Source organism: Acomys minous, assembly GCF_964271855.1.
Source record: "Acomys minous genome assembly, chromosome: 9".
NCBI lineage: Eukaryota > Metazoa > Chordata > Mammalia > Rodentia > Muridae > Acomys > Acomys minous.
Window position 1 is genome coordinate 9,776,463 of NC_140490.1, and position 20,373 is coordinate 9,796,835.

General features: G+C 43.5%; 1 protein-coding gene across 1 annotated transcript in view; it reads left to right on the plus strand.

Annotated features, from left to right (window-relative positions):
• SH2D4B (SH2 domain containing 4B) overlaps nucleotides 1-20,373 on the plus strand; it is a gene marked incomplete at its 5' end in the record, with an annotated part of 79,452 nt that overhangs the window by 15,906 nt on the left and 43,173 nt on the right. The window contains 2 exons of the mRNA XM_084794449.1: nucleotides 9,873-10,032; nucleotides 11,980-12,127. Coding sequence (XP_084650575.1) covers nucleotides 9,873-10,032; nucleotides 11,980-12,127 — 308 coding nt within the window. The remainder of the gene's footprint in view (nucleotides 1-9,872; nucleotides 10,033-11,979; nucleotides 12,128-20,373) is intronic.

The following is a 20,373-nucleotide window of genomic DNA, read 5'->3' on the forward strand; positions in this document are numbered from 1 at the left end:
TTGTGATTGTACACATTACCCAGGTGACTCTTTAAAAAATTTTTATTTAAGTAATTTATTCAGACTACATCTCACTTGTTATCCCCTCACTTGTATCTTCCCCTTCCCCTTCCCTCCCTCTTTCATCCTATTCCCTTCCCCTAGGTCTGTGACAGGAGGACAAGGTCTTTCACTTTTCAGGTCTCTTCCTCGTAGCCTGCTTACTCTTCCTCTGAGTGTCACCAGGTCTCCCCACCAAAAGGAAGTGGTCAAATAGGGGGCACCAGAGTTCATGTCTGAGTCAGTCCGTACTCTACATAATTGTGGAGAATGTGGACAGGGGGTCTAGGTTTACTGCATGCATTGTCTTTGTTTGGTACAGTAGTTTGAGGTGACCCGCCTGCAAGAAGACCATTATGGCTGGCGGATCTGGAGTCAGGTGACTTCTTAACCCTTAGGGTATAAATTGTCTGATATTCCAAATAAAGTTGGCTATTGCATGAGATTTTAGTCTGCCTCATTTTTAGGCTCCATTCCTCCAGGTTCCACCACATCTAGAACATCCAATGTCTCCTGCATGGTATCCAGTGTCTTCCCCAAGCTATCTGCTGTCTCCCCTGTGCTATCCAGTGTCTCCTCATGCTATCCAGTGTCTCCCCATGCTATCCAGTGTCTCCCCATGCTATGCAGTGTCTCCCCCGTGCTATCCAGTGTCTCCCCCATGCTATGCAGTGTCTTCCCCATGCTATGCAGTGTCTCCCCATGCTATCCAGTGTCTTCCCCATGCTATCCAGTGTCTCCCCATGCTATCCAGTGTCTTCCCCATGCTATCCAGTGTCTCCCCATGCTATGCAGTGTCTTCCCCATGCTATCCAGTGTCTCCCCCGTGCTATCCAGTGTCTCCCCCGTGCTATCCAGTGTCTCCCCATGCTATCTAGTGTCTCCCCCATGCTATCCAGTGTCTCCCCCATGCTATCCAGTGTCTCCCCCATGTTATCCAGTGTCTCCCCATCCTATCCAGTGTCTCCCCCATGCTACCCAGTTTCTCCTCCATGCTATCCAGTGTCTCCCCCATGCTATCCAGTGTCTCCCCCATGCTATCCAGTGTCTCCCCCGTGCTATCCAGTGTCTCTTCCACGCTATCCAGTGTCTCCCCCATGCTATCCAGTGTCTCCCCAATGCTATCCAGTATCTCCCCCATGCTATCCAGTGTCTCCCCCATGCTATCCAGTGTCTCTTCCACGCTATCCAGTGTCTCCCCATCCTATCCAGTGTCTCCCCAATGCTATCCAGTGTCTCCCCATGCTATCCAGTGTCTCCTCCATGCTATCCAGTGTCTCCCCATCCTATCCAGTGTCTCCCCGTGCTATCCAGTGTCTCTTCCACGCTATCCAGTGTCTCCCCCATGCTATCCAGTGTCTCCCCATGCTATCCAGTGTCTCCTCCATGCTATCCAGTGTCTCCCCCATGCTATCCAGTGTCTCCCCATCCTATCCAGTGTCTCCCCAATGCTATCCAGTGTCTCCCCATGCTATCCAGTGTCTCCCCATCCTATCCAGTGTCTCCCCATGCTATCCAGTGTCTCCCCAATGCTATCCAGTGTCTCCCCCGTGCTATCCAGTGTCTCCTCCATGCTATCCAGTGTCTTCCCCATGCTACCCAGTGTCTCCCCCATGCTATCCAGTGTCCAGTGTCTCCCCCATGCTATCCAGTGTCCAGTGTCTCCCCCGTGCTATCCAGTATCTCCCCCGTGCTATCCAGTGTCTCCCCTGTCCTATCCAGTGTTTCCCCAATGCTACCCAGTGTCTCTTCCATGACATCCAGTGTCTCCCCTGTGACATCCGGCCCCTCCCCTATCTATCCAGTATCTCCCCATGCCATCCAATGTCTACTCCATGAAATCCAAGTCTGAATTCATGTGACCTTAAATAACCCCATTCTTTTGCATCACCTCCAGATTTTGTTCTTTATTTGATTTGTTTGAAAAGAGGGCCATGGTGAAGATGGGGCTGCTTTCTTTCAGAGTTCAAGATTTGAAAGGTAACACTAGGAAAGAATTCAGATGTAGCAGTCAAAATGATAGAAAATTTCTCAGTTAGGGTCCAGCATCTTGTTGTGGTTGGCCAGGATTTTCCTTGTTTGAGAGGCCTACATCTTGGGGGGACCTGCCACCATTTAGGCCTGACTACGACTGCTGACCACTCTATTCTTGCATCTGTATATACATCTTGGTGAAAACATCAGAGGAGAAAGTTGATGCCTTGTAAACGCAGGGAAGAATCATCAAAGAGATAAGAAATCTTTTAGGACCTCTCTTGGAGACACTGATCAGGCGGTGAGGCTTTGGAGGAAGACATGGCGAATCAGCTGTGTTCTATCTTTGGCTTCCTAGCATTTTTCAAGTACCAAGTATCTTTTTATTTGGAGAAGAACCTGAATGCACAACTGTAGTGGTGTTCTAATTCCTTAAAAGCTTTAATGTAGACACGTGTATGATGTAAAGCGGGAGTCATTTTTTTCCCTATGAACATTAGTTTCTCAGTATTGTTAGTTGAAAACAACCCCCTTTTAAATTTCATTATCTTGGCACTGTTGTTGAAAAGCAATTAGCCAAATAAGTATGGGGAGTTCCATTTCTGGATTCTATCTACTAGTTCACCATCGTGTGTGTCCACCTTATAGAAATATCAGTGGGTGTGACTTTCTAGTAAGTCTTGAAACTGTAGCTATGTAGTAGATTTCTTTCTTCTTTCTTTCTATTTTTGCTTTTTTTGTTTGGGTTTTTGTTCCCCCTCGCCCCCTGAGACAGGGTTTCTCTTGCAGCCCTGGCTATCCTGGACTTGCTTTGTAGACCAGACTGGCCTCTAACTCACACCGATCCACCCGCCTCTGCCTCTCGAGTGCTAGGATTAAAGGTGTGCCTCACCACACCCAGCTGTAGTAAATTTCAAACTGTAAATATATAGGGCATTCAACTTTGGGTTTCCCCCCCAAGATTTATTTTGTTTACTATAGCTTTTTTATTATGCTAAAACTTTTTAATAAGATTTATTTATTATGTGTAGTGTTCTGCCTATATGTATACCTGCATGCCAGAAGATGGCACCAGATCACATTATAGATGGTTGTGAGCTATCATGTGGTTGCTGGGAATTGTACTTAGGACTTTCAGAAGAGCACACATCGCTCTTCACCTCTAAGCCATCGCTATAGCCCTTATTATTCCAAATCTTAAAATCAGCTTTCATTGTGGACATTTAAGGTAGCATCAAATGTTCGGATCAATTTGGACTTTTAGAACAGCTCCCCAGATACTGGGGTTCAAGGTATACCCCCCCCCCCCCATCCTGTGGCCATCTTTGTTGACTCAGTATTCTGTTATTGAGCCCACGGCTTATTTGCCCTTTTTAGGCTACTGTGAGCAATATTTCTATGAACATTTATGTACAAGCTTTTTTTTTTTTCTGGCTGGTTGTTCTTTTTGAGGTAGGGCTTTAATATAGAGCATAGGCTGGCCTCAAACTCACAGGGATTGGTCTGCCTCATCCTTCCAAGTGCTGGCTTTACATGCATATGGTACTTACTGTGCCTGGCTTCACATGTACATTTCTGTGTGAAAACATGTTTCTTTTTCTCTTGGTTGGAATCCTGGGTCATCTTGTAATTCCATATTCCAAGCAGCAGTTACAAGGGGACTCGTTTTTCTCTATTTTTGCCAATTCTTGTTATTATCTGTCTTATTAATGCCTAGTGGCTGTGGCAAGTTATGCTATTATAGTGTTATTCATTTGTGTGTGTGTATACATGTGCCATCATGTGTGTGTGTGTGCATGTGCCATTACATGTGTGTGAGGACAACTTGTGGGAGTCAGTTCTCTCATTTCACTATGCGAGTCTCCAGGGTCTCCAGGCCGTCAGGTTTGGCAGCAAGCACTTTTACCTGCTAAGCCACTTTGCCGGCTCACATATTATGTCTTTATAATAACACTTAAAAATTTCTCATTAAAATCATTTGATCCTCCAGGGACAATAAAAAATAGTATAAATTTCATGGTCTTTAATGCCTTTGTTAAAGGTCTATGTTTGTACTTTTTCGTTAAGCCATTCAGATGCATTTCAGAGCCATTTTGATGGCAGTCTAGACTCTATAATCTTCTTCTTCAATTCTCACAGTATATTCAACTATTATTCAAATTCAGTGCGTATCCTGCTTACGTTTGTTCCTTCTTTTAATATGTGTTTTGTGTCCATAAATGAAATGTTGCATACTCTGTATATAAATGGCACATTCTATCACACTACTTACTTTTATAGGTCTTGATTTTTTTTTAAAGAGATGTAATTATGTTGCTTAACCTATTTTTCTTGCCACACACTATGGCATCATAAAACGTACTGTCATTTTCATCCATTTTCCTCTATTATTTATGTCATTTTCAAATTTTCACATTTTGAGCAACATTCCGAGGAATCATCTTGTCCAGGTGTCCCTGAATGCACATGCAAGGCAGCTCTCAGATCGTTTACCCAGAAGTATTGCTTTCCAGTCATAGTGGGGAACTTTTCAACCTTATATTAAATATTGCTAATTATCTTCAAAATGGTTGTGCCTGTGTCTTCTCCTTTGAGACAAAGTTAAGAATTTTTGTTGTTCTATGGCCTTGCCACTTTTGACACCATTACACCTTTCCATGCTTTCCAGGGCTGTAGGGACAGAGTGACAGCCCATTCCTGGGCCCATGCCATATTTTTAATTGGCGGTGAAGTATTTGTGATATGTTTTTCATCCATTTACTGGAAATCTTTGTGCAGCCCAGTTATTAAGCCCATCCCTTAGATCAGTATAATATAAGAAAACTAAGCTATCAGATTATGAAACGATTCTCAGAGCGTGGCTCCTGGCTTCCTGCAAGATTTTGCGACCCTTCCCGGGTGGTCGACCTGTAAGGTTAAACTGTGTTCCCTTCGGTCATACTTGTCCCGAGGTTGTAAGGTGAACAGAGGTTGCCACCGCTAGTATCTAGATTGTCTCCCAGAGCCCCACACATTGGAGGCTTGGTCCTCAGTTTGGTGCTATTTGGAGGTGTTGCGACCGCTGGCCTGGCACCATACTGGTAGTGGTCAATGTATTTTTCATGGTAAACATTTTATCGTGTGACAAATGAGAAGGCCATATAAAGCATTGCTCCTGCTGCAGTATGCAGGGGTATACTGGGAAAAAAAAAGAGTTGTGTGCCTTGTCATTGGAGATATGTTCCCACAAGGGATTATGGGACTTCACTTTCTTGCCCTCTCTGGAGCATCTGCTCTGGTATATGATTCCACCATAGTGTGATATCCCATACTGGGTCTGCTTGATCATGTCCTGAAATCCCCAACTTGTAAGCCCAAGTAAACCTTTCTTTATTAGTTGACTCACTTAGGTATTTGTCATAGTGATGGAAAGTCAACCAACGCTGTGGAAATTTGTTGGCACCATACTGGTAGTAGTCAATGTATTTTTTTTTTTTTTACCATTCCATACAAGTGAATGATGACTTCCGTCTATTATGAAATAGTAAACATTTTATCATGTGACAAATGAGAAGGCCATGTAAAGCATTGCTCCTGCTGCAGTATTCAGGGGTATACTGGAAAAAAAGTTGTGTGCCTGTTTCAGTAATTTTATAAACTAGCCCTCTTTCATGGTCCACTGTTTTTATTTAAGAAGATTTCTAGGCAATGATATATGTATTTTTCATAGGTGACTACTTAAACACAAATAAAGAGAATCTGTTACTTCAAGAAAAGGAGCTGACAAAATTTACACAGATGATAAAATTCCTGCTTTCAAGCAAAAAGGTTAAATTTTTGAAAAATGTCTATCTGCTACAATGAGCTTACAAATTTCCCAAGGTGTAATCCTTTCCTATAAAATCATGATGGCATTTACAAATGCAGCTTTCCTGATACTGTAAGATAAAACCCAGATTTGGAAGATCTGTTTGATGAATTGACCCAACATTTTCCAAGGAACCAACAAGCAAAGTACCAAAGTCGTGTCTGAGTGCAAGGTCTGTTCAGAGCAGAATATGAACCAGTGGGGTTTTACTTTAGGAAAAAAAAAAGAAAGAAAGAAAAGAAAAATAAGAAAAAGACCTGTCTTGTTCTGTGGCCAGACTGGCCTGTGTACTGATTTTGATTCTCCCATCTCTGCATCCTGTGTAGCTGGGATCACAGACATGTACAAAAGCATGCTTTGATCCCAGCATTCAGGAGGCAGATGCAGGCCTGTGAGTTTAAGGGTAGCCTTTTCTACCCAGTGAGTTTCAGTACTGCCATGGCTACCTACATAGAGAGATCCTGTCTCAAAAAACAAAAACAATCACAACAAACAAAAGACTTTTTTGGAGCTAGAGAGATGGCTCAGTGCTTGCTGATCTTCCTGAGGACCAGGGTTTTGTTTCTAGCACCCATATCAGGTCTATCTCAACCCCCTGGAACACACACACACACACACACACACACACACACACACACACACACACACACACACACACACACCACACACACCACCACCACACCACCACTACCGCCACCACCACCACACAAAACAAAAACAGAAATAAAATCTCATAAAAACCTATAGAACATTTATTTTGAATTAATTATTATAAAAGATATTAAGTTCATTAATTCAGATTTATTTCAGAGGAATTGCAAGTTTGGAGAATTCCTATAGAATTCCTACCCAACTTCCCCTAATGATAACATACTTATGTCATCACAATAATGACTCTTAATGTAAAAGGCTCAATGGCCTTATTGATATGGTTTAGATTTCTTGTTGTGATTAACATTTAAGAATCTACTACTAGCTGGCCATGGTGTACGTGCCTATTATCCACCACTGGAGAGGCTGAGGTGGGAAGAGTAGCATTCAAGACCATTGGAGCTATAAAATAAATTCAGGGCAAGCCTAGGCTACACAGCAAGACCCTATGTCTAAACAAACAGGCAAACACAGTATCCACACTTATTTGAACCTTCATACAGTGTGTTACCATCTGTCCCTATTTTATCCTCCAACTCCTTCTATGCTCCCCAACATACCCCTCTCCTAATGTCATTAAAAAAAAATAACCCATTATGCCCAGTTAGTGCTGCTAATATATGAAACTAGAGGCACATGCATTTATTTTAGCATCCCTTTTAATTTCTCTCCCCATTTTACACCCCACGTATCTGTGAGTTCATATGATAGTTGTGTCTGGTTGCTTTTCACTTATCACAGCGCCCCACAGGTTCACATATATGGTTGAAAATAATACGATTTCCTTCTTTACTAGTGCCAAATAGTATTTCATCATACATATATATCATATTTTATTTATTCATCATTTAATTTTATATTGTTTTTTACGTGTTCGTGTCTCTTGGTGGACACAGGTTAATTCCATGTCAGTCATGTATAGCCACAATGAAATGAGTGTGCAGACATCTCTGACATAATGACTTTGAGTGTGCATGCGTGTGTGTGTGTGTGTGTGTGTGTGTGTATCCACATATTTATTTAGATTTAGTTTTCAGAGAAATTTCTGTACTATTTTCTATAATGGCTGCATTAACTCACATTCTTACGTCAGAGTACAAATGTTCCTTTATCTCTATGCCCCTCAAGCTTTTATTTAAAAAAAATGCTTTACGTGTATCACACATGCCTGCATGTGTGTCCGTGTGTCACATGTGTGCTGTGACAACTAGGCTAGAATAAGGTATTAAGTCCCCTGGGACTGGGGTTCCATATAGTTGTGAGATGCCATCTGAGTACTGGGAATAGCATTCAGGTCCTCTGCAAGTACAGCAAACATCTGCTGAGCCATCTCTCCAGCCCAGTGGCTCTCAACCTGCCTAACGCTGGGACCCTTTAGTACAGTTCCTCATGTTGTGGGACCGTCCCACCCAGGAAAGTATTCCACCGCTACCTCATAACTGTTAACTTGCTATTGTTGTGAATCACAATGTAAATATCTGATACGCAAGATATCTGACATATGGCCCCTGTAAAAGAGTTGTTTGAACCCCCAGAGGGGTTATGACTCACAGGTTGAAAACCACTGCTGTAGCCCCTGCCCCCTTCCAACATGTATGGAGTGATACTCTACCGTGGTTTGACTTGGGCTCCTCTGATGATGAATGAGGTGGAATGTGCTCTCTCACAGCTGGCCATCTTTATGTGTTCTTTTGAGAGGTGTCTATTCAAGCCCGTTGCCCATCTTACAACAGAATTATTTGTCTTTTTGATACTGTGTTCCTTCAGTTCCTTATGCATTTGGGTGCTAACCCCTAACGAGCTGCATGGTTTGCAGGAATTTTTTTCTCCTTTTGTAGATTGCCTCTTCACTCTGGTCATTAAAAAAAAAAATCAGCTACATATCTAGAACAAGGTAGGCAGTTGAGCCTTCAGGGCAACAGCTCCGTGACTGGTGCCCTAATGAGAATTCTGTTGTTTTGTAACATTCCGTTTTTTTCATGAAACCATTTTTATAGTATTACACAATAGATTTATCACTATTTAAAATAAACATTTAAATTTTTTCTCATGTGACTTTGAGTGAAGGAGGAAGGAGGGCTGGGAGCCTTACTGTAGAGAGCTGGGTAATGCAAAGAAATTTTTTGCAAGAAGTCAGATATCTCAGTTGTGGGCCTGTTGTGCTTAGTCAGAGACTGGGGCAACCTCGGGGAAGCACAGTCGTGGGCAAACACCAGGTCCTGGAGGCTGGAGGTTTTCCTCAGGAGCATTTGCTGTAGTGGAGTGTAGAGAGCATATGCTCACAGCTACTGTGCTCTGTGTCCTTAGGAATCTCATTCGTGGAGACATCTGTCAGAGCTCTGCCATGCAGAACTCTTCATGTGTTCACCTAGTGTGTGTGTGTGTGTGTGTGTGTGTGTGTGTGTGTGTGTGTGTGTGTGTGTGTGTGCGTGTACAGAGTGCTAGGATCACAGGCATTTACTACCATGCCCCGTTCATCTTTTACAACTTGGAACCGATTTTTTCCCTCAATCTCAAATGTCTGTGTTCTTTCTTTTCTCTTTCACTGCCCCCCTCAATTCCTTCTTCTATTTAGTTTCTTTTTCTCTTAACACTGTGTCAAATTCATCCAACCTACACTGCTAATGTTTCATTTCCAGCTTCCCAATTCAGAAAACACAGGGTCTGCCTTTTACGTTCTAATGAGTCGGTTACATTTCTACCAGCTGTTTTGTTCCTGCATGCACGGGTCTCCAGCTGTTTGGCCTGCTAGATCTCACTCACCCAACTGCTAAAGCCAGATGTGGGGGGGGCTTTCTATTGCTGTGGCAACCCTGTCACTAAGGAACAGTCATCAATGGAGCCTGCTGTTATTGGCAAACTAAGGGCTCTCCGTGGCTGCATGGAGCCAAGGTTCATTTCTTGCTCACAATTACAGCATGATGTATATCACACAGACACCAGGCTCCAGGCTTTTTCATCTTGCAGTGCTACCTTTTCCAGCTCCTTCTTTCTAGTCAGTGGATAGGAAAACAAGAGGGCAGAGAAGCCTCGCTGGCACACAGCTGCCTCCGTCCAGGAGCGGCGCAAGTCCTTTCCTACAGAGAACGTCACACTGTCCACTGACAGTTTCTGCTGATTTGGACTTCATGAAAGCACACCTCTGTCTCTAGCCTCAGGCTCTGGCTTGGCTGTTCTGTTGCTGCCTGGAGGGGATGGAGTAAGGGAATTTCTTGGATCTGTGTTCGGGCCACTGTTGCTCTGTTGGGTTGTGTGATAACCGTAGAGCATTCGCTATGCTCAAGCTCGACTTGCTCGTTCTTTGACTGAAAACTGGTTCTTTCTTCTTCCTCTCTCCGTTCCTCCTTCCACCGTGAGGCAGCGAGCAACAAGCATATCCAGTGGCTGCTGGGAGCAGATGGCGAGGTCTGGGTGTGGGTCATGGGCGAAGGCCCTGGAGACAAGCCCTATGAAGAGATCTCGGAGGAGCTGATTGCAGAGAGAGCCCGGCTGCAAGCCCAGAGAGAAGCTGAGGAGCTCTGGTGAGAGGTGCTGGCTGGGAGGGTGCTGGGTGGGGCCTGAGCCTGGATCCCTGGGTAGATCTAAGCCCTGGGTGGAAAAATGAGGTGCTGGTCAGTGGCTGGCTGCGCTGAGTTCTGTAAAGATCTAGTAACCGAGGCATCAGAGTCTTGCATCAGTGAAAAACTTTGTGGGTTCAAGTGTTAGACCCACCAGTCAGCTAACCTGGGACCTCAGTTTTCTCCTGTTGATAAAATGATCTAAATACCCGACACCCCTTCCTGTGTGCGTGAACTGTGCATTCACCTCAGTGGTAGGGACGGCATGGTGTGTGTGTGTGTGTGTGTGTGTGTGTGTGTGTGTGTGTGTGTGTATCTGTGTGTGTATGTCTGTGTGTAGTGCATGTTCATTTACTCATGTGCCTGTGCTTGTCATGTATGCATATGTAAAAGCCAGAGGTCAGGCTTAGATGTCTTCTCCTGTTGCTCTCCACACTATTTTTTGAGCCAGGGTCTCTCATGGAACCTGTAGCTCACTGTTGCAGCTAGACTGGGTGGCCAGTGAGTTTTAGGGATCTTCCCGTTTCTGTCTTCCCAGCGTCTGGATGTATATGAGGGTGCGAGGGATGTGAATTCATCCACTGTGGTCACGTGGCAATCACTCTACCCAACGGAACCATTCCCACAGCCCCAGCCACTCTGCACAGTTCTCCCGAGGATGGCCTTACCAGTACGATTTCAGCTTGGCTATATGCTGTTCCTCTGAGCACGATTTATATTGTCATGGTGAAAGGACAGCTGAGCCCTCAGAGAATTTGGAGTCAGTCTCCTTTTATCAGCAACTTTTAACTTGTTGTTTTGTTTTTCTTGCCAAACCTGGAAATCGGTGTAATGGTACTTTCAGTATCCGCCTCCATCAAGTTTGAATGACGTGTCTTAGTTGTAACATTGTAAAAACATGTAAACAAGACCAAAGACTACAATGAATTAAAGAACACCCACCACCCATAACCCAAGCTAACCATGATGGGTATTTGAGAGACAAAAGGCTATTTTATTTACACCTTGACAAATCCTGTCACTTCAAATCCTAATGCTGTTGAAGATTCGCACATAGTGTTCTCTTACATAGGAAGGCAACTTATTTGTGTTTGTGATGGACATTTAAGTTGTTTATCATTTTGTAAAGTAAAACTCTGATGAACATCTACTATATACACCTTTGTTTACTTGAACGGGAAATAGGATTTTTTGTTTTTTGCTTTCTTTCTTTCTTTCTTTCTTTCTTTCTTTCTTTCTTTCTTTCTTATTATTTATTCAGATTATATCCCAATTGCTATCCCCTCACTTGTATCTTCCCGTTCCCACCCTCCCTTCTGCTTTTGCCCTATTCCCCTTTCCTAGAACTATGACAGAAGGGGACCTCCTTCCCCACCATATGACCATGACCTATCAGGTCTCATCTGGACAGCCTGCTTCCCCTTCCTTTGTGTGCCTCTGGACCTCTCCACTAAGGCCAAGTGATCAAATTGGGGCCATCAGAGTTCATGTCAGAGGCAGTCCCCACTCTCCCCACAACTGTGGAGAAAGAGCTGTCCATTGGCTAGATCTGAACGGGTCTAGGTTTACTGCATACATTGTCCTTGGTTGGCACAACAGTTTGTGCAAGCCCCGCCCTGGGTCTAGACCCACTGGCCCTGATGGTCTCCTTGTAGGGCTCCTGGACCCTCAGGGTCCTTTCATACCCCCATTCTTCCACACCACTGTCTTGTTTCTTGGTTTCCAGAGTGACTCTGCTGGTTTACCCTTCCCAACAGGAGTGCCATCTCTCCCGTCCTTTGCCATCTTGAGTTCTGTTGCCCTTTGTGCTTGCTGCTCTGTGTACCAAAGAAAGGCTGCTCCTTGCTTTTACCTGAAGTTGCATGGAGACATCATCTTCTTGCTTTTTACCCACTGTTGCTCTCTTGGAAGGAGACAGAAGGAAGCAGAGATCACCAAGAAGTTCCGGGATGCTTTGGCCAATGAGAAAGCCCGGATCCTGGCGGAGAAGTGGAAAGTGGAGATGGAAGACCGCAAGGCTGCCAAAATCCTGGAGGAACGTATACACGAGGAATTCAAGGTGGGCCCAGAGCATAGGGCACCTGGGAGGGGCACCTGCTCTTGCCTCCAAGCTCAGTGTGGCCATGTCTAGTTTGAATCTGTTCTTGGCCTTTGGTCTTGAGTGTGTTATGAGACAGAACTCTGGCACGCCTGAGCAGGAAGGAACTTGACACGTCTTGGGCCCGTCTTCTTTTTGTTGTATAGATGAGTGAAGTGGGGGCCAGAAAAGGAAAAGGAATTGCCAAAGCCACATATGATAGGGTACAGAACATTGGCCTCTTCCATCCTACCCCAGGACTGTTGTGAAATGGAGCACCAGGGACTGTCTTCTGACCAGAATAGCTGGAATTCATGCCCAGCCCTACTACTGACTGCTTTGTGATCCTGAGATTCTTGCTAAACTTCTGAGTTATCACCTTGTTTTTGGGTAAAATGGTAATAAGAAAAGACTACTTCAGATTTTTATTTTTTGGGTGGGTGTCAGGGTCTTACTATATAGTCCTGTCTGACCTTGAACTCCTTAGAGATTCATTTCCCTCTGCCTCTCAAGCCCTGGGATTAAAGATCTATGCCCAAATGCCTGGAAAATCTTTTATTTCTATGAAAATTCACGGAGGGGACATATGTATTTTTTTCTGGCCTAGGAACATGTGGTCACTTGTTATTAACGAAATCTAGAAGAGTTTTGAATTAGTGAGTTTTACTGCTCTCTGCTACCGTGATGGTTGATTTTAACTGTCATCTAGAATTATCTGGGGAAGGAGTCTTCATGAAGAATGTCTAAATTCAATGGCTCGTGGGTCAGTCTGTGTGGGATTATCTTGATTACGTTAATTGATGTTTGAAGAATCAGCCTAAAACACAGCAGCAAGTCCCTTGACTTGGACCCTGGACTGTATAAACGAGATGGTGAGCTGAGTGCAACCATTCCCACACTCAGTCTCTCTCTGCTCTTGACTGGATATGACCAGCTGCATCAAGTTCCTGCTGCCTTGACTTCAGTACAGCGATGGGCTGCAAACCATAGTTATGACCTAAAATAACTCTTTTTCTCCTGAGTTGCTTTTGTCAGAATGTTTTCTCACAGCAATAGAAAGGAAACAGGTCGGGAGCTTAAATCACCTGAAAAAAATTTTTTATTATAATATATGTTCAGTACATTTATTTAATAGAAAAAACATAAGTATAAAACAGGAAAAAAGTCATGTTCAACACTGTACTGTTTTACAAGTTGTATCTTTGAAATCAAACACAGCTGAGGCAAGAAAAGAGAGCTTGGGGCTAGGAATACAGTATGCACATGGCCCCGGCTTTCATATTCAACATTTGACAGAAGCAAAACATGACAGAAGCAAGAAGAATTTTCTTCGTGGTACCTATGGACAGTTGAGAGAGAGAGCCGAGAGTCCTCACAGTGCTGGCTTACAAGAACGGGCTCTCAAGGGCAGGCCAGGGAGACGCTGCTCTCAGCACTTAGAGAAGTGAGGACGCTAGGAGCAGGCCAGCCTCCAAATTATTTTTTAACACATATTTAGTAAGAACCTCATCATTTTTCATTTGCAAAATGTCTTTGCCTAATAATATCACCTATTTTTTTCTACCTGCAGAACCTTTGAACACCTTAAAAACAAAACAAACTCAGATGGCTCAGAGGTAAAGAGCACTGTCTGTTCTTCCAAAGGTCCTGAGTTCAATTCCCAGCATCCACATGGTGGCTCACAACCATTTATACTGAGATCTATGGTCTCTTCTGGTCTGCAGACATGCAGGCGGAACACTGTGTACACAAACAAACAAACAAACAAACAAACACACAAACAAAAGCCACAACTGTTCGTCCCCTCAAATAATAATCCATGGTGATTTTTATTGGGAATGCATTAAGTTGTAGCTGTGTTTTTGGAGAGTGGACATTTAAAAAAATTATATTGAATTTTGGAGTCTTCTTTTGGAACGTGCTGTTTCTCTTGTGATCCAAAGCCACTTTTGTCTTTGTTAACTTTTTATTACAAACTTGTAAAAGTGAGTGTTTTCCTAGTTCCAAACAGCCTCAGTAACTTCTCTTAACCTATAAACTTTTCTGGACCCTGGTAAGACTATTGATTATTCCACACATTCATTTTAGTTAAACCATATACTGAGTATTTTTTCTTTTTTGGTTGGGGTTACCTCAGTGTACATACATACACACACATACATGCATACATGCATACATACATACATACATATGCATATATATATGTGTGTGTGTGTGTGTGTGTGTGTGTGTGTGTGTGTGTGTGTGTGTGTATACATATATATTACTGATACAGGATCTCCCTATGTAAGCCAGGCTGTAATCTTAAACATGTGCCAGTCTTCCCACACCTACCTCCCAAGCACTGGAATTACAAATGTGTGCGGCCACATGGGCTCAAGCAGTGTTTTAAAAATCTATTGCAATTAACATTGGGTTTGGTGTGAATTATAATTTATGAGGAGAGTTTTTTAAGTTTCAAATGAAGTAGTAGTCACTGTATAAGTATTTTATCAACAATTTCAAAGATGAGAAGAGTTGGAGAAAAAATGAACATCTATATATTTTTCACTTAAATTTGCTAATTAATATTTGCCAAAATTTATTCTTTTTCACACACATATACATACATATGGATTTATACACACACGAATATCTTTCACATTCCTCTGTACATGCCTGTATACATATTTGCACATATGCAAACACACAATTATACATAGACTCATGTGTGCATATGCATATATACAGATTGCATACTTATATGTACATCTGTGTATCTTTTTGTCATTGTTTTGCTGAACAATTTAAAAGAGAGTTGTGTAGATCATGACACTCCAGCCAGGTGTCAGCAAAGTGCTTTTTGAACATTGCCAGGTAATATTTTTAGGCTGTAGGAGCCGTACCATCTATGTCACACTACACAGTTTGCATTGAAGTACAGTAATCACCGTCTACAATATGCGTGTGGCTGTGTTCCAAGAAGACTTCATTTTTCTTTTTCTTTCATCCAAAGACTTCATTTTTTAAAATATATTTTATTAATTTATTCATATTACATCTCAATTGTTATCCCATCCCTTGTATCCTCCCATTCCTCCCTCCCTCCCATTTTCCCCTACTCCCTTCCCCTATGACTGTGACTGAGGAAGACCTCCTCTCCCTGTATATGCTCATAGGGTATCAAGTCTCTTCTTGGTAGCCTGCTTTCCTTCCTCTGTGTGCCACCAGGCCTTCTCATCCAGGAGTCGTGGTCAAATATGGATCCAGAGGGTCCTAGAAACCTACAAGAAGAACATTATGATAGGCAGATCTGGGCCCAGGGGTCCTGCTCAAACTACGGCACCAGACAAGGACAATACATGTAGTAAACTTCGAACCTCTACCCAGATCTAGCCAATGGACAGGACATTCTTCACAGTTGAGTGGAGAGTGGGGTCTGACTTTCACAAAGACTTCATTTTTAAAGACAGATGGAGGTTAGAGTTTTCCTGATGGCCTGATAACACTCTAAGTCCTTTTGCGTGTGTATTTTTTGAGTAAGGACACTGCCCTTCAGAATTGGAGCAATTGTTATTAAACCTATCTCTTTCAAGTAAGAGTAAAACTTTAGGGCATTTCCTATCTGTCAGGTCCCAGAGAACCTCAGGGCGAATGGCTCACTGTGGTGCCTATTAACCTAGCAAGGTGTCCGCTGGCCTCCAGGCTCACTCAGTCCCTGTGGTTCCTCTCAGCTCTTCTCACCCTGCCCCATATCCTAAAAGCTTCTCCAGCTCACGGGCCTCTCTTCTCTCAACTTCTCGTTCCTATACAACCCTGGCACTTCATTGCTGCCTTGGCTCTCCCTAGTTCTCTCTTTCTCTTGCCTCTCTCTCTTGGTCCCTCCATGGCCCGGTCCATTCTGCAGGCCATGTTCAGTCTACTGCTTTTTCTCTTCCTGCTCTGGATTCTTCCAGATGCTTCTGGCTCTCCTCTCCCTCCTAGCTACAATAAAAACCTTCTCCTCAACTGTATCTTGGAGTGGTCATGTGTCCTCACTTTATACATCTGGTGCTGAAAACCCTCATTTTTTACACTATCTGATCCAAGTGTGGAGAGAGGTTTATACTGTGAGCTTTACCTATGATTTAGCTCTAAGTTGGCTGGGGAAGAAAAGTAATTCTCTTCCTGTATCTCCAGCAGAGATCACCATCGGCTCCATTTTGCTCTCTTCTCTCTGTACATGGGGTGGAGTTTGGATGCTTGGAGTGAGGTGAGGTAGAGCTGGGTCTTTTCACTGCACAGGGAGGTCACAGAGGTGTCTTGTTACTGGTAGAGATTCTCTGGTGATGGTCTCCTTGAGAGCCTCAGTGATGAAAGGGTGATATATTTTGGGATGTTCTGCCAGTGGCATCAGCAAGGTGATCTGGCCAGGCCTTCAGGCCACCAAAAATACTCCCAAAATATAGGTGTCTGGTGTTATTTCCAGAGAAGGTTCTAGTTTCGATGTAAATGTCTTTGTTTTATAATTCAAGTTGTCGAATAGGCATATTTGAACTTTAATACAGGCAAGAACCTTGCTTCAGCATGGTTTCACTTTGAAAAGCCTCAGAAATTTGAGATACTAGGAGAGGGGCTGCTTCAGGCAGTGGCCTGTCAGGAGTTTCACAACAGGGCTCTAGGTGGCTTGCTCCAGGCTGGAGGGCTGTGTGTGTGTGTGTGTGTGTGTGTGTGTGTGTGTGTGTGTGTGTGTGTGTGTGTCGGGGGGTCCTTTCTTTCACACATTCCTCATTGTGGAGCTCTTTATCCCAGGAAATAGTTAAGATATGCTGAAATGCTGTCTCAAAAGGATTTTCTGGTGGATGGAATAGAGCCGGCAGCAAATCCTTTAGCCAATTTTCCTGTTAGAGTGGGGTTATCTGAGTCTGTATTGGCCTTGAAAGAAGCTTTGATGTGTGGCATGTACTAGAAACAGTTCTCTGTAACCTTTAATTCAAATCCTTTTTTTTTTTTGCAAATAGTTGATTGAAGTAATTATTTATTCTGTGACCGTGTGTGGTCACATACACTCATGTGTTTGAATGCCTGACCATAGGGAGTGGCACTGTTAGGAGGTGTGTTTGGGGGTCTCCTATGCTCAAACTATGCCCAGTGTGGCCCATAATCCCCTTTTACTACCCATGGATCAAGATGTAGAACTCTCAGCTCCTTCTCCAGCACCATGTCTGCTTACACACTGCCATGCTACATGCCATGATGACAAAGGACTAAACCTCTGAAACTGTAAGCCAGCCCCAGTTAAATGTTTTCCTTTATAAAAGTTGCTGTGGTCACGGTGTCTTTTCACAGCAATGAATCCCTACTAAGACAGTGACATAGTCACTGGCTCAGGCTAACCTACAACTTGCTGTGTAACCCAGATGACCTCAAACTTAAAATCCTTCTGCCTTAGTCTTCCTCATGAGCACTGAGATTAAAGCTGTATAGAAACCAAATGTTTTTTTTTTTAAAACAAAACACTTAAGTATATAAAAAAATAATCTAACTTGGAGATGCAACAAACAGAATTTCCAGTTTTGCTTTGTATTTAAAACATAACATGGAGCTGGAGAGATGGCTCAGCAGTTAAGAGCACTGACTGCTCTTCCAGAGGTCCTGAGTCAATTCCCAGGAACCACTTGGTGGATCATAACCATCTATAATAAGATCCGGTCCCCTCTTCTGGCCTGCAGGTGTACATGCAGGCAGAGCGCCGTATTCATAATAAATAAATAAATCTAAAAAAACAAAAAACAAAAAACATACCAATATTTCTAAAATGACTGAAGTCCCACATGTCCATATTATTTCCCTTTATTTTAAAAATAATTTATTTATTTGTATACGTGTGCATTTGCATGAGTTTATGTGCACCGTGTGTGCAGATACCTACAGATGTCAAAGGGCATCTTAACCCCTGAAACTAGATTTACAGGTGGTCGTGAGCCACCATGTGGCTGCTGGAACTGAACCCAGGTCCTCTTAAGAATAGTAAACCTTTATCCATCTGGGCATGGTGGCACATGCCTTTAATCCTAGTGCTCAGAAGACAGAGGCAAGTGGGTCTCTGCGTGTTCAAGACCAGTCTGCTATACATAGAGAGTTCCAGGACAGCCAGGGCTATGTAGAAAGACCCTGCCTCAAACCAACCAACCAACCAACCAACCAACCAACCAACCAACCAACCAACTAACCAACCAACCAACACATAAGCCTCTTTAATCCCTGGGGCATCTGGGATATTCTGTCCTTATCCCTTTTCAGGACAGCCTGCAGGAGACCCAAGTTTCCATTTATACCTCTTGCTGTGCTCATTTTTGGGAGCTGCTCACAAATAGTCCTATACCCTAGGTCATGCTGTGGAGGGTATTAAAGCAGCTAGTCCACGCAGGGACTGAGCTCCGCTAAGGGACTAACCTGAACTGATACTGTGAGGTATGGAAGAGCCACCTAGCCAAGCCTTGCCTGAATTAATAACCTACAGGAGCCCAAGTGAATGAAATGGTGGTTGTGTTAGGCAGTTTTTTCTCCTATTAGTTTGTTTTGTAGCAGCAGAGTGTGAGCAAAAGCAATGTCTTGATATGTAGGGGGCATGGTTGGGCTGATTTAAGGATGCTGGTGACAGGATAATTACAGTACAGCTTCAGGAAAAGAGGGCAGGAGAATTTTGCAGTGGTTAAAATGTGAAGTTGAGATAGACTGACTGTTGGCAGAAGGGAAAGGTTGGGCACAGGGAAGCATTTGGTGGTGGCTGAATTAGCAGGGTGTGGTAAAATTGGAATGAGAAGAAGCCAAGAGCATGGACTTATTTGCCACAGGCTGAGGGAGGGTTAGGTGGTAGCATTTTCCTTCAGTAAAAGCTGCACCCAGGTGTGGACTTGGAGGGGAACAAACACACTTGGGTCAGCCATGTAGAGGTTTTAGTTCTGGGGAAGAGAGAGTTGGGGTGGATGGAGGAGAATCTGAGAAGCCAGTGGTTGAGGGGGTCGGGGTGGGGCTTGCTTGGGATGGTGAGCCTTGAGGGTATAGGCAGTGTCTTCTAATTCTCTATGTTGTTGAAAAGATAATGCTGAAATTTTGCTTTAAAAATGGAAAAAAAAAGTAAACTATAGTCTTTGTGTGGGGTTGCAAATGGAAGGCCAACAAAGCATATAGTGCAAATTGGTGATCTGATTTTAAAAAGCCTTTCTGCTTTAGCTGTAGCTTAATAGTAGAACACTTGCCCAGCATGTCCATAGTCTGACTGTCAAATCCTAGTACCTGGCAACAAACAAACAAACAAAAGCCCCCCCCAACCAAAAAACAAAACAAAACAAAACAAAAAACCCAAAAAAACCCAACCCCCCCCCAAAAAAAACAAAACAAAACCAAAAAACCCCAAAACCAACAACATTTCTTGGGTGCTGGAAAGATGGCTGAGTGTTTAAAACTACTGATTGCTCTTCCGGAGGCCCTGAATTTCACTGGCTGCATTCACACGGAGGCTAACAACCGTGTGTAACTCCAGTTCTAGAAGATCTTCTGACCTCTGTGGATGCTGCCATGCATGTGGCACACCAACATACATGCAGGCAAAACACACATATGAGTAAATATAAGGGGTGGGGGGAAGCACAATAAAACATAAACAAAAGCAAAAACCACACTCATCCCGTATCTCGTGGGCTGATGCCATTAGAATGCAATGGACACGCGCATAAAAATATTTCTTTAAAAAGGAGATTCTGGGCCAGATACCGTTTGTGCCCTGCTACTCCCTTCTTATTTCTATGGCCACTTTTGCTTCTGTTCAAGATCACAAAACAAGGCATGCTGAGGATTGTGCTTTCTTCCTTGGTCTCTTCACATTCCTTTTTGACTTCCAAGTCCCTTGCCACTCCCCCTAACCTTATCCCATTTCCCTGATTGGAGGCCTCCCTGTTTTTCTCCCCCTTCCATTTTAGGTTAGAGTTCATTTTAGTGACTGAATGACATTCTTACCAACCATCATGGTCTTGGCCCGAAGAAGATCATAACTGGTGGTCAAAATGACCATTTCTAATTTTTCCCTCATCTTGAAAATTGTGGCCTTGTCCTAGAGATGTGCTTCAGTGATTAAAAACACTGCCTGCAGCTGGGCAGTGGTGGCACACACCTTTAATCCCAGCCCATGGGACAAGGCAGGCTGATCTCTGAGTGTGAGGCCATCCTGGTCTACAGAACAAGTTCCAGGACAGCTAGGGATACATAGA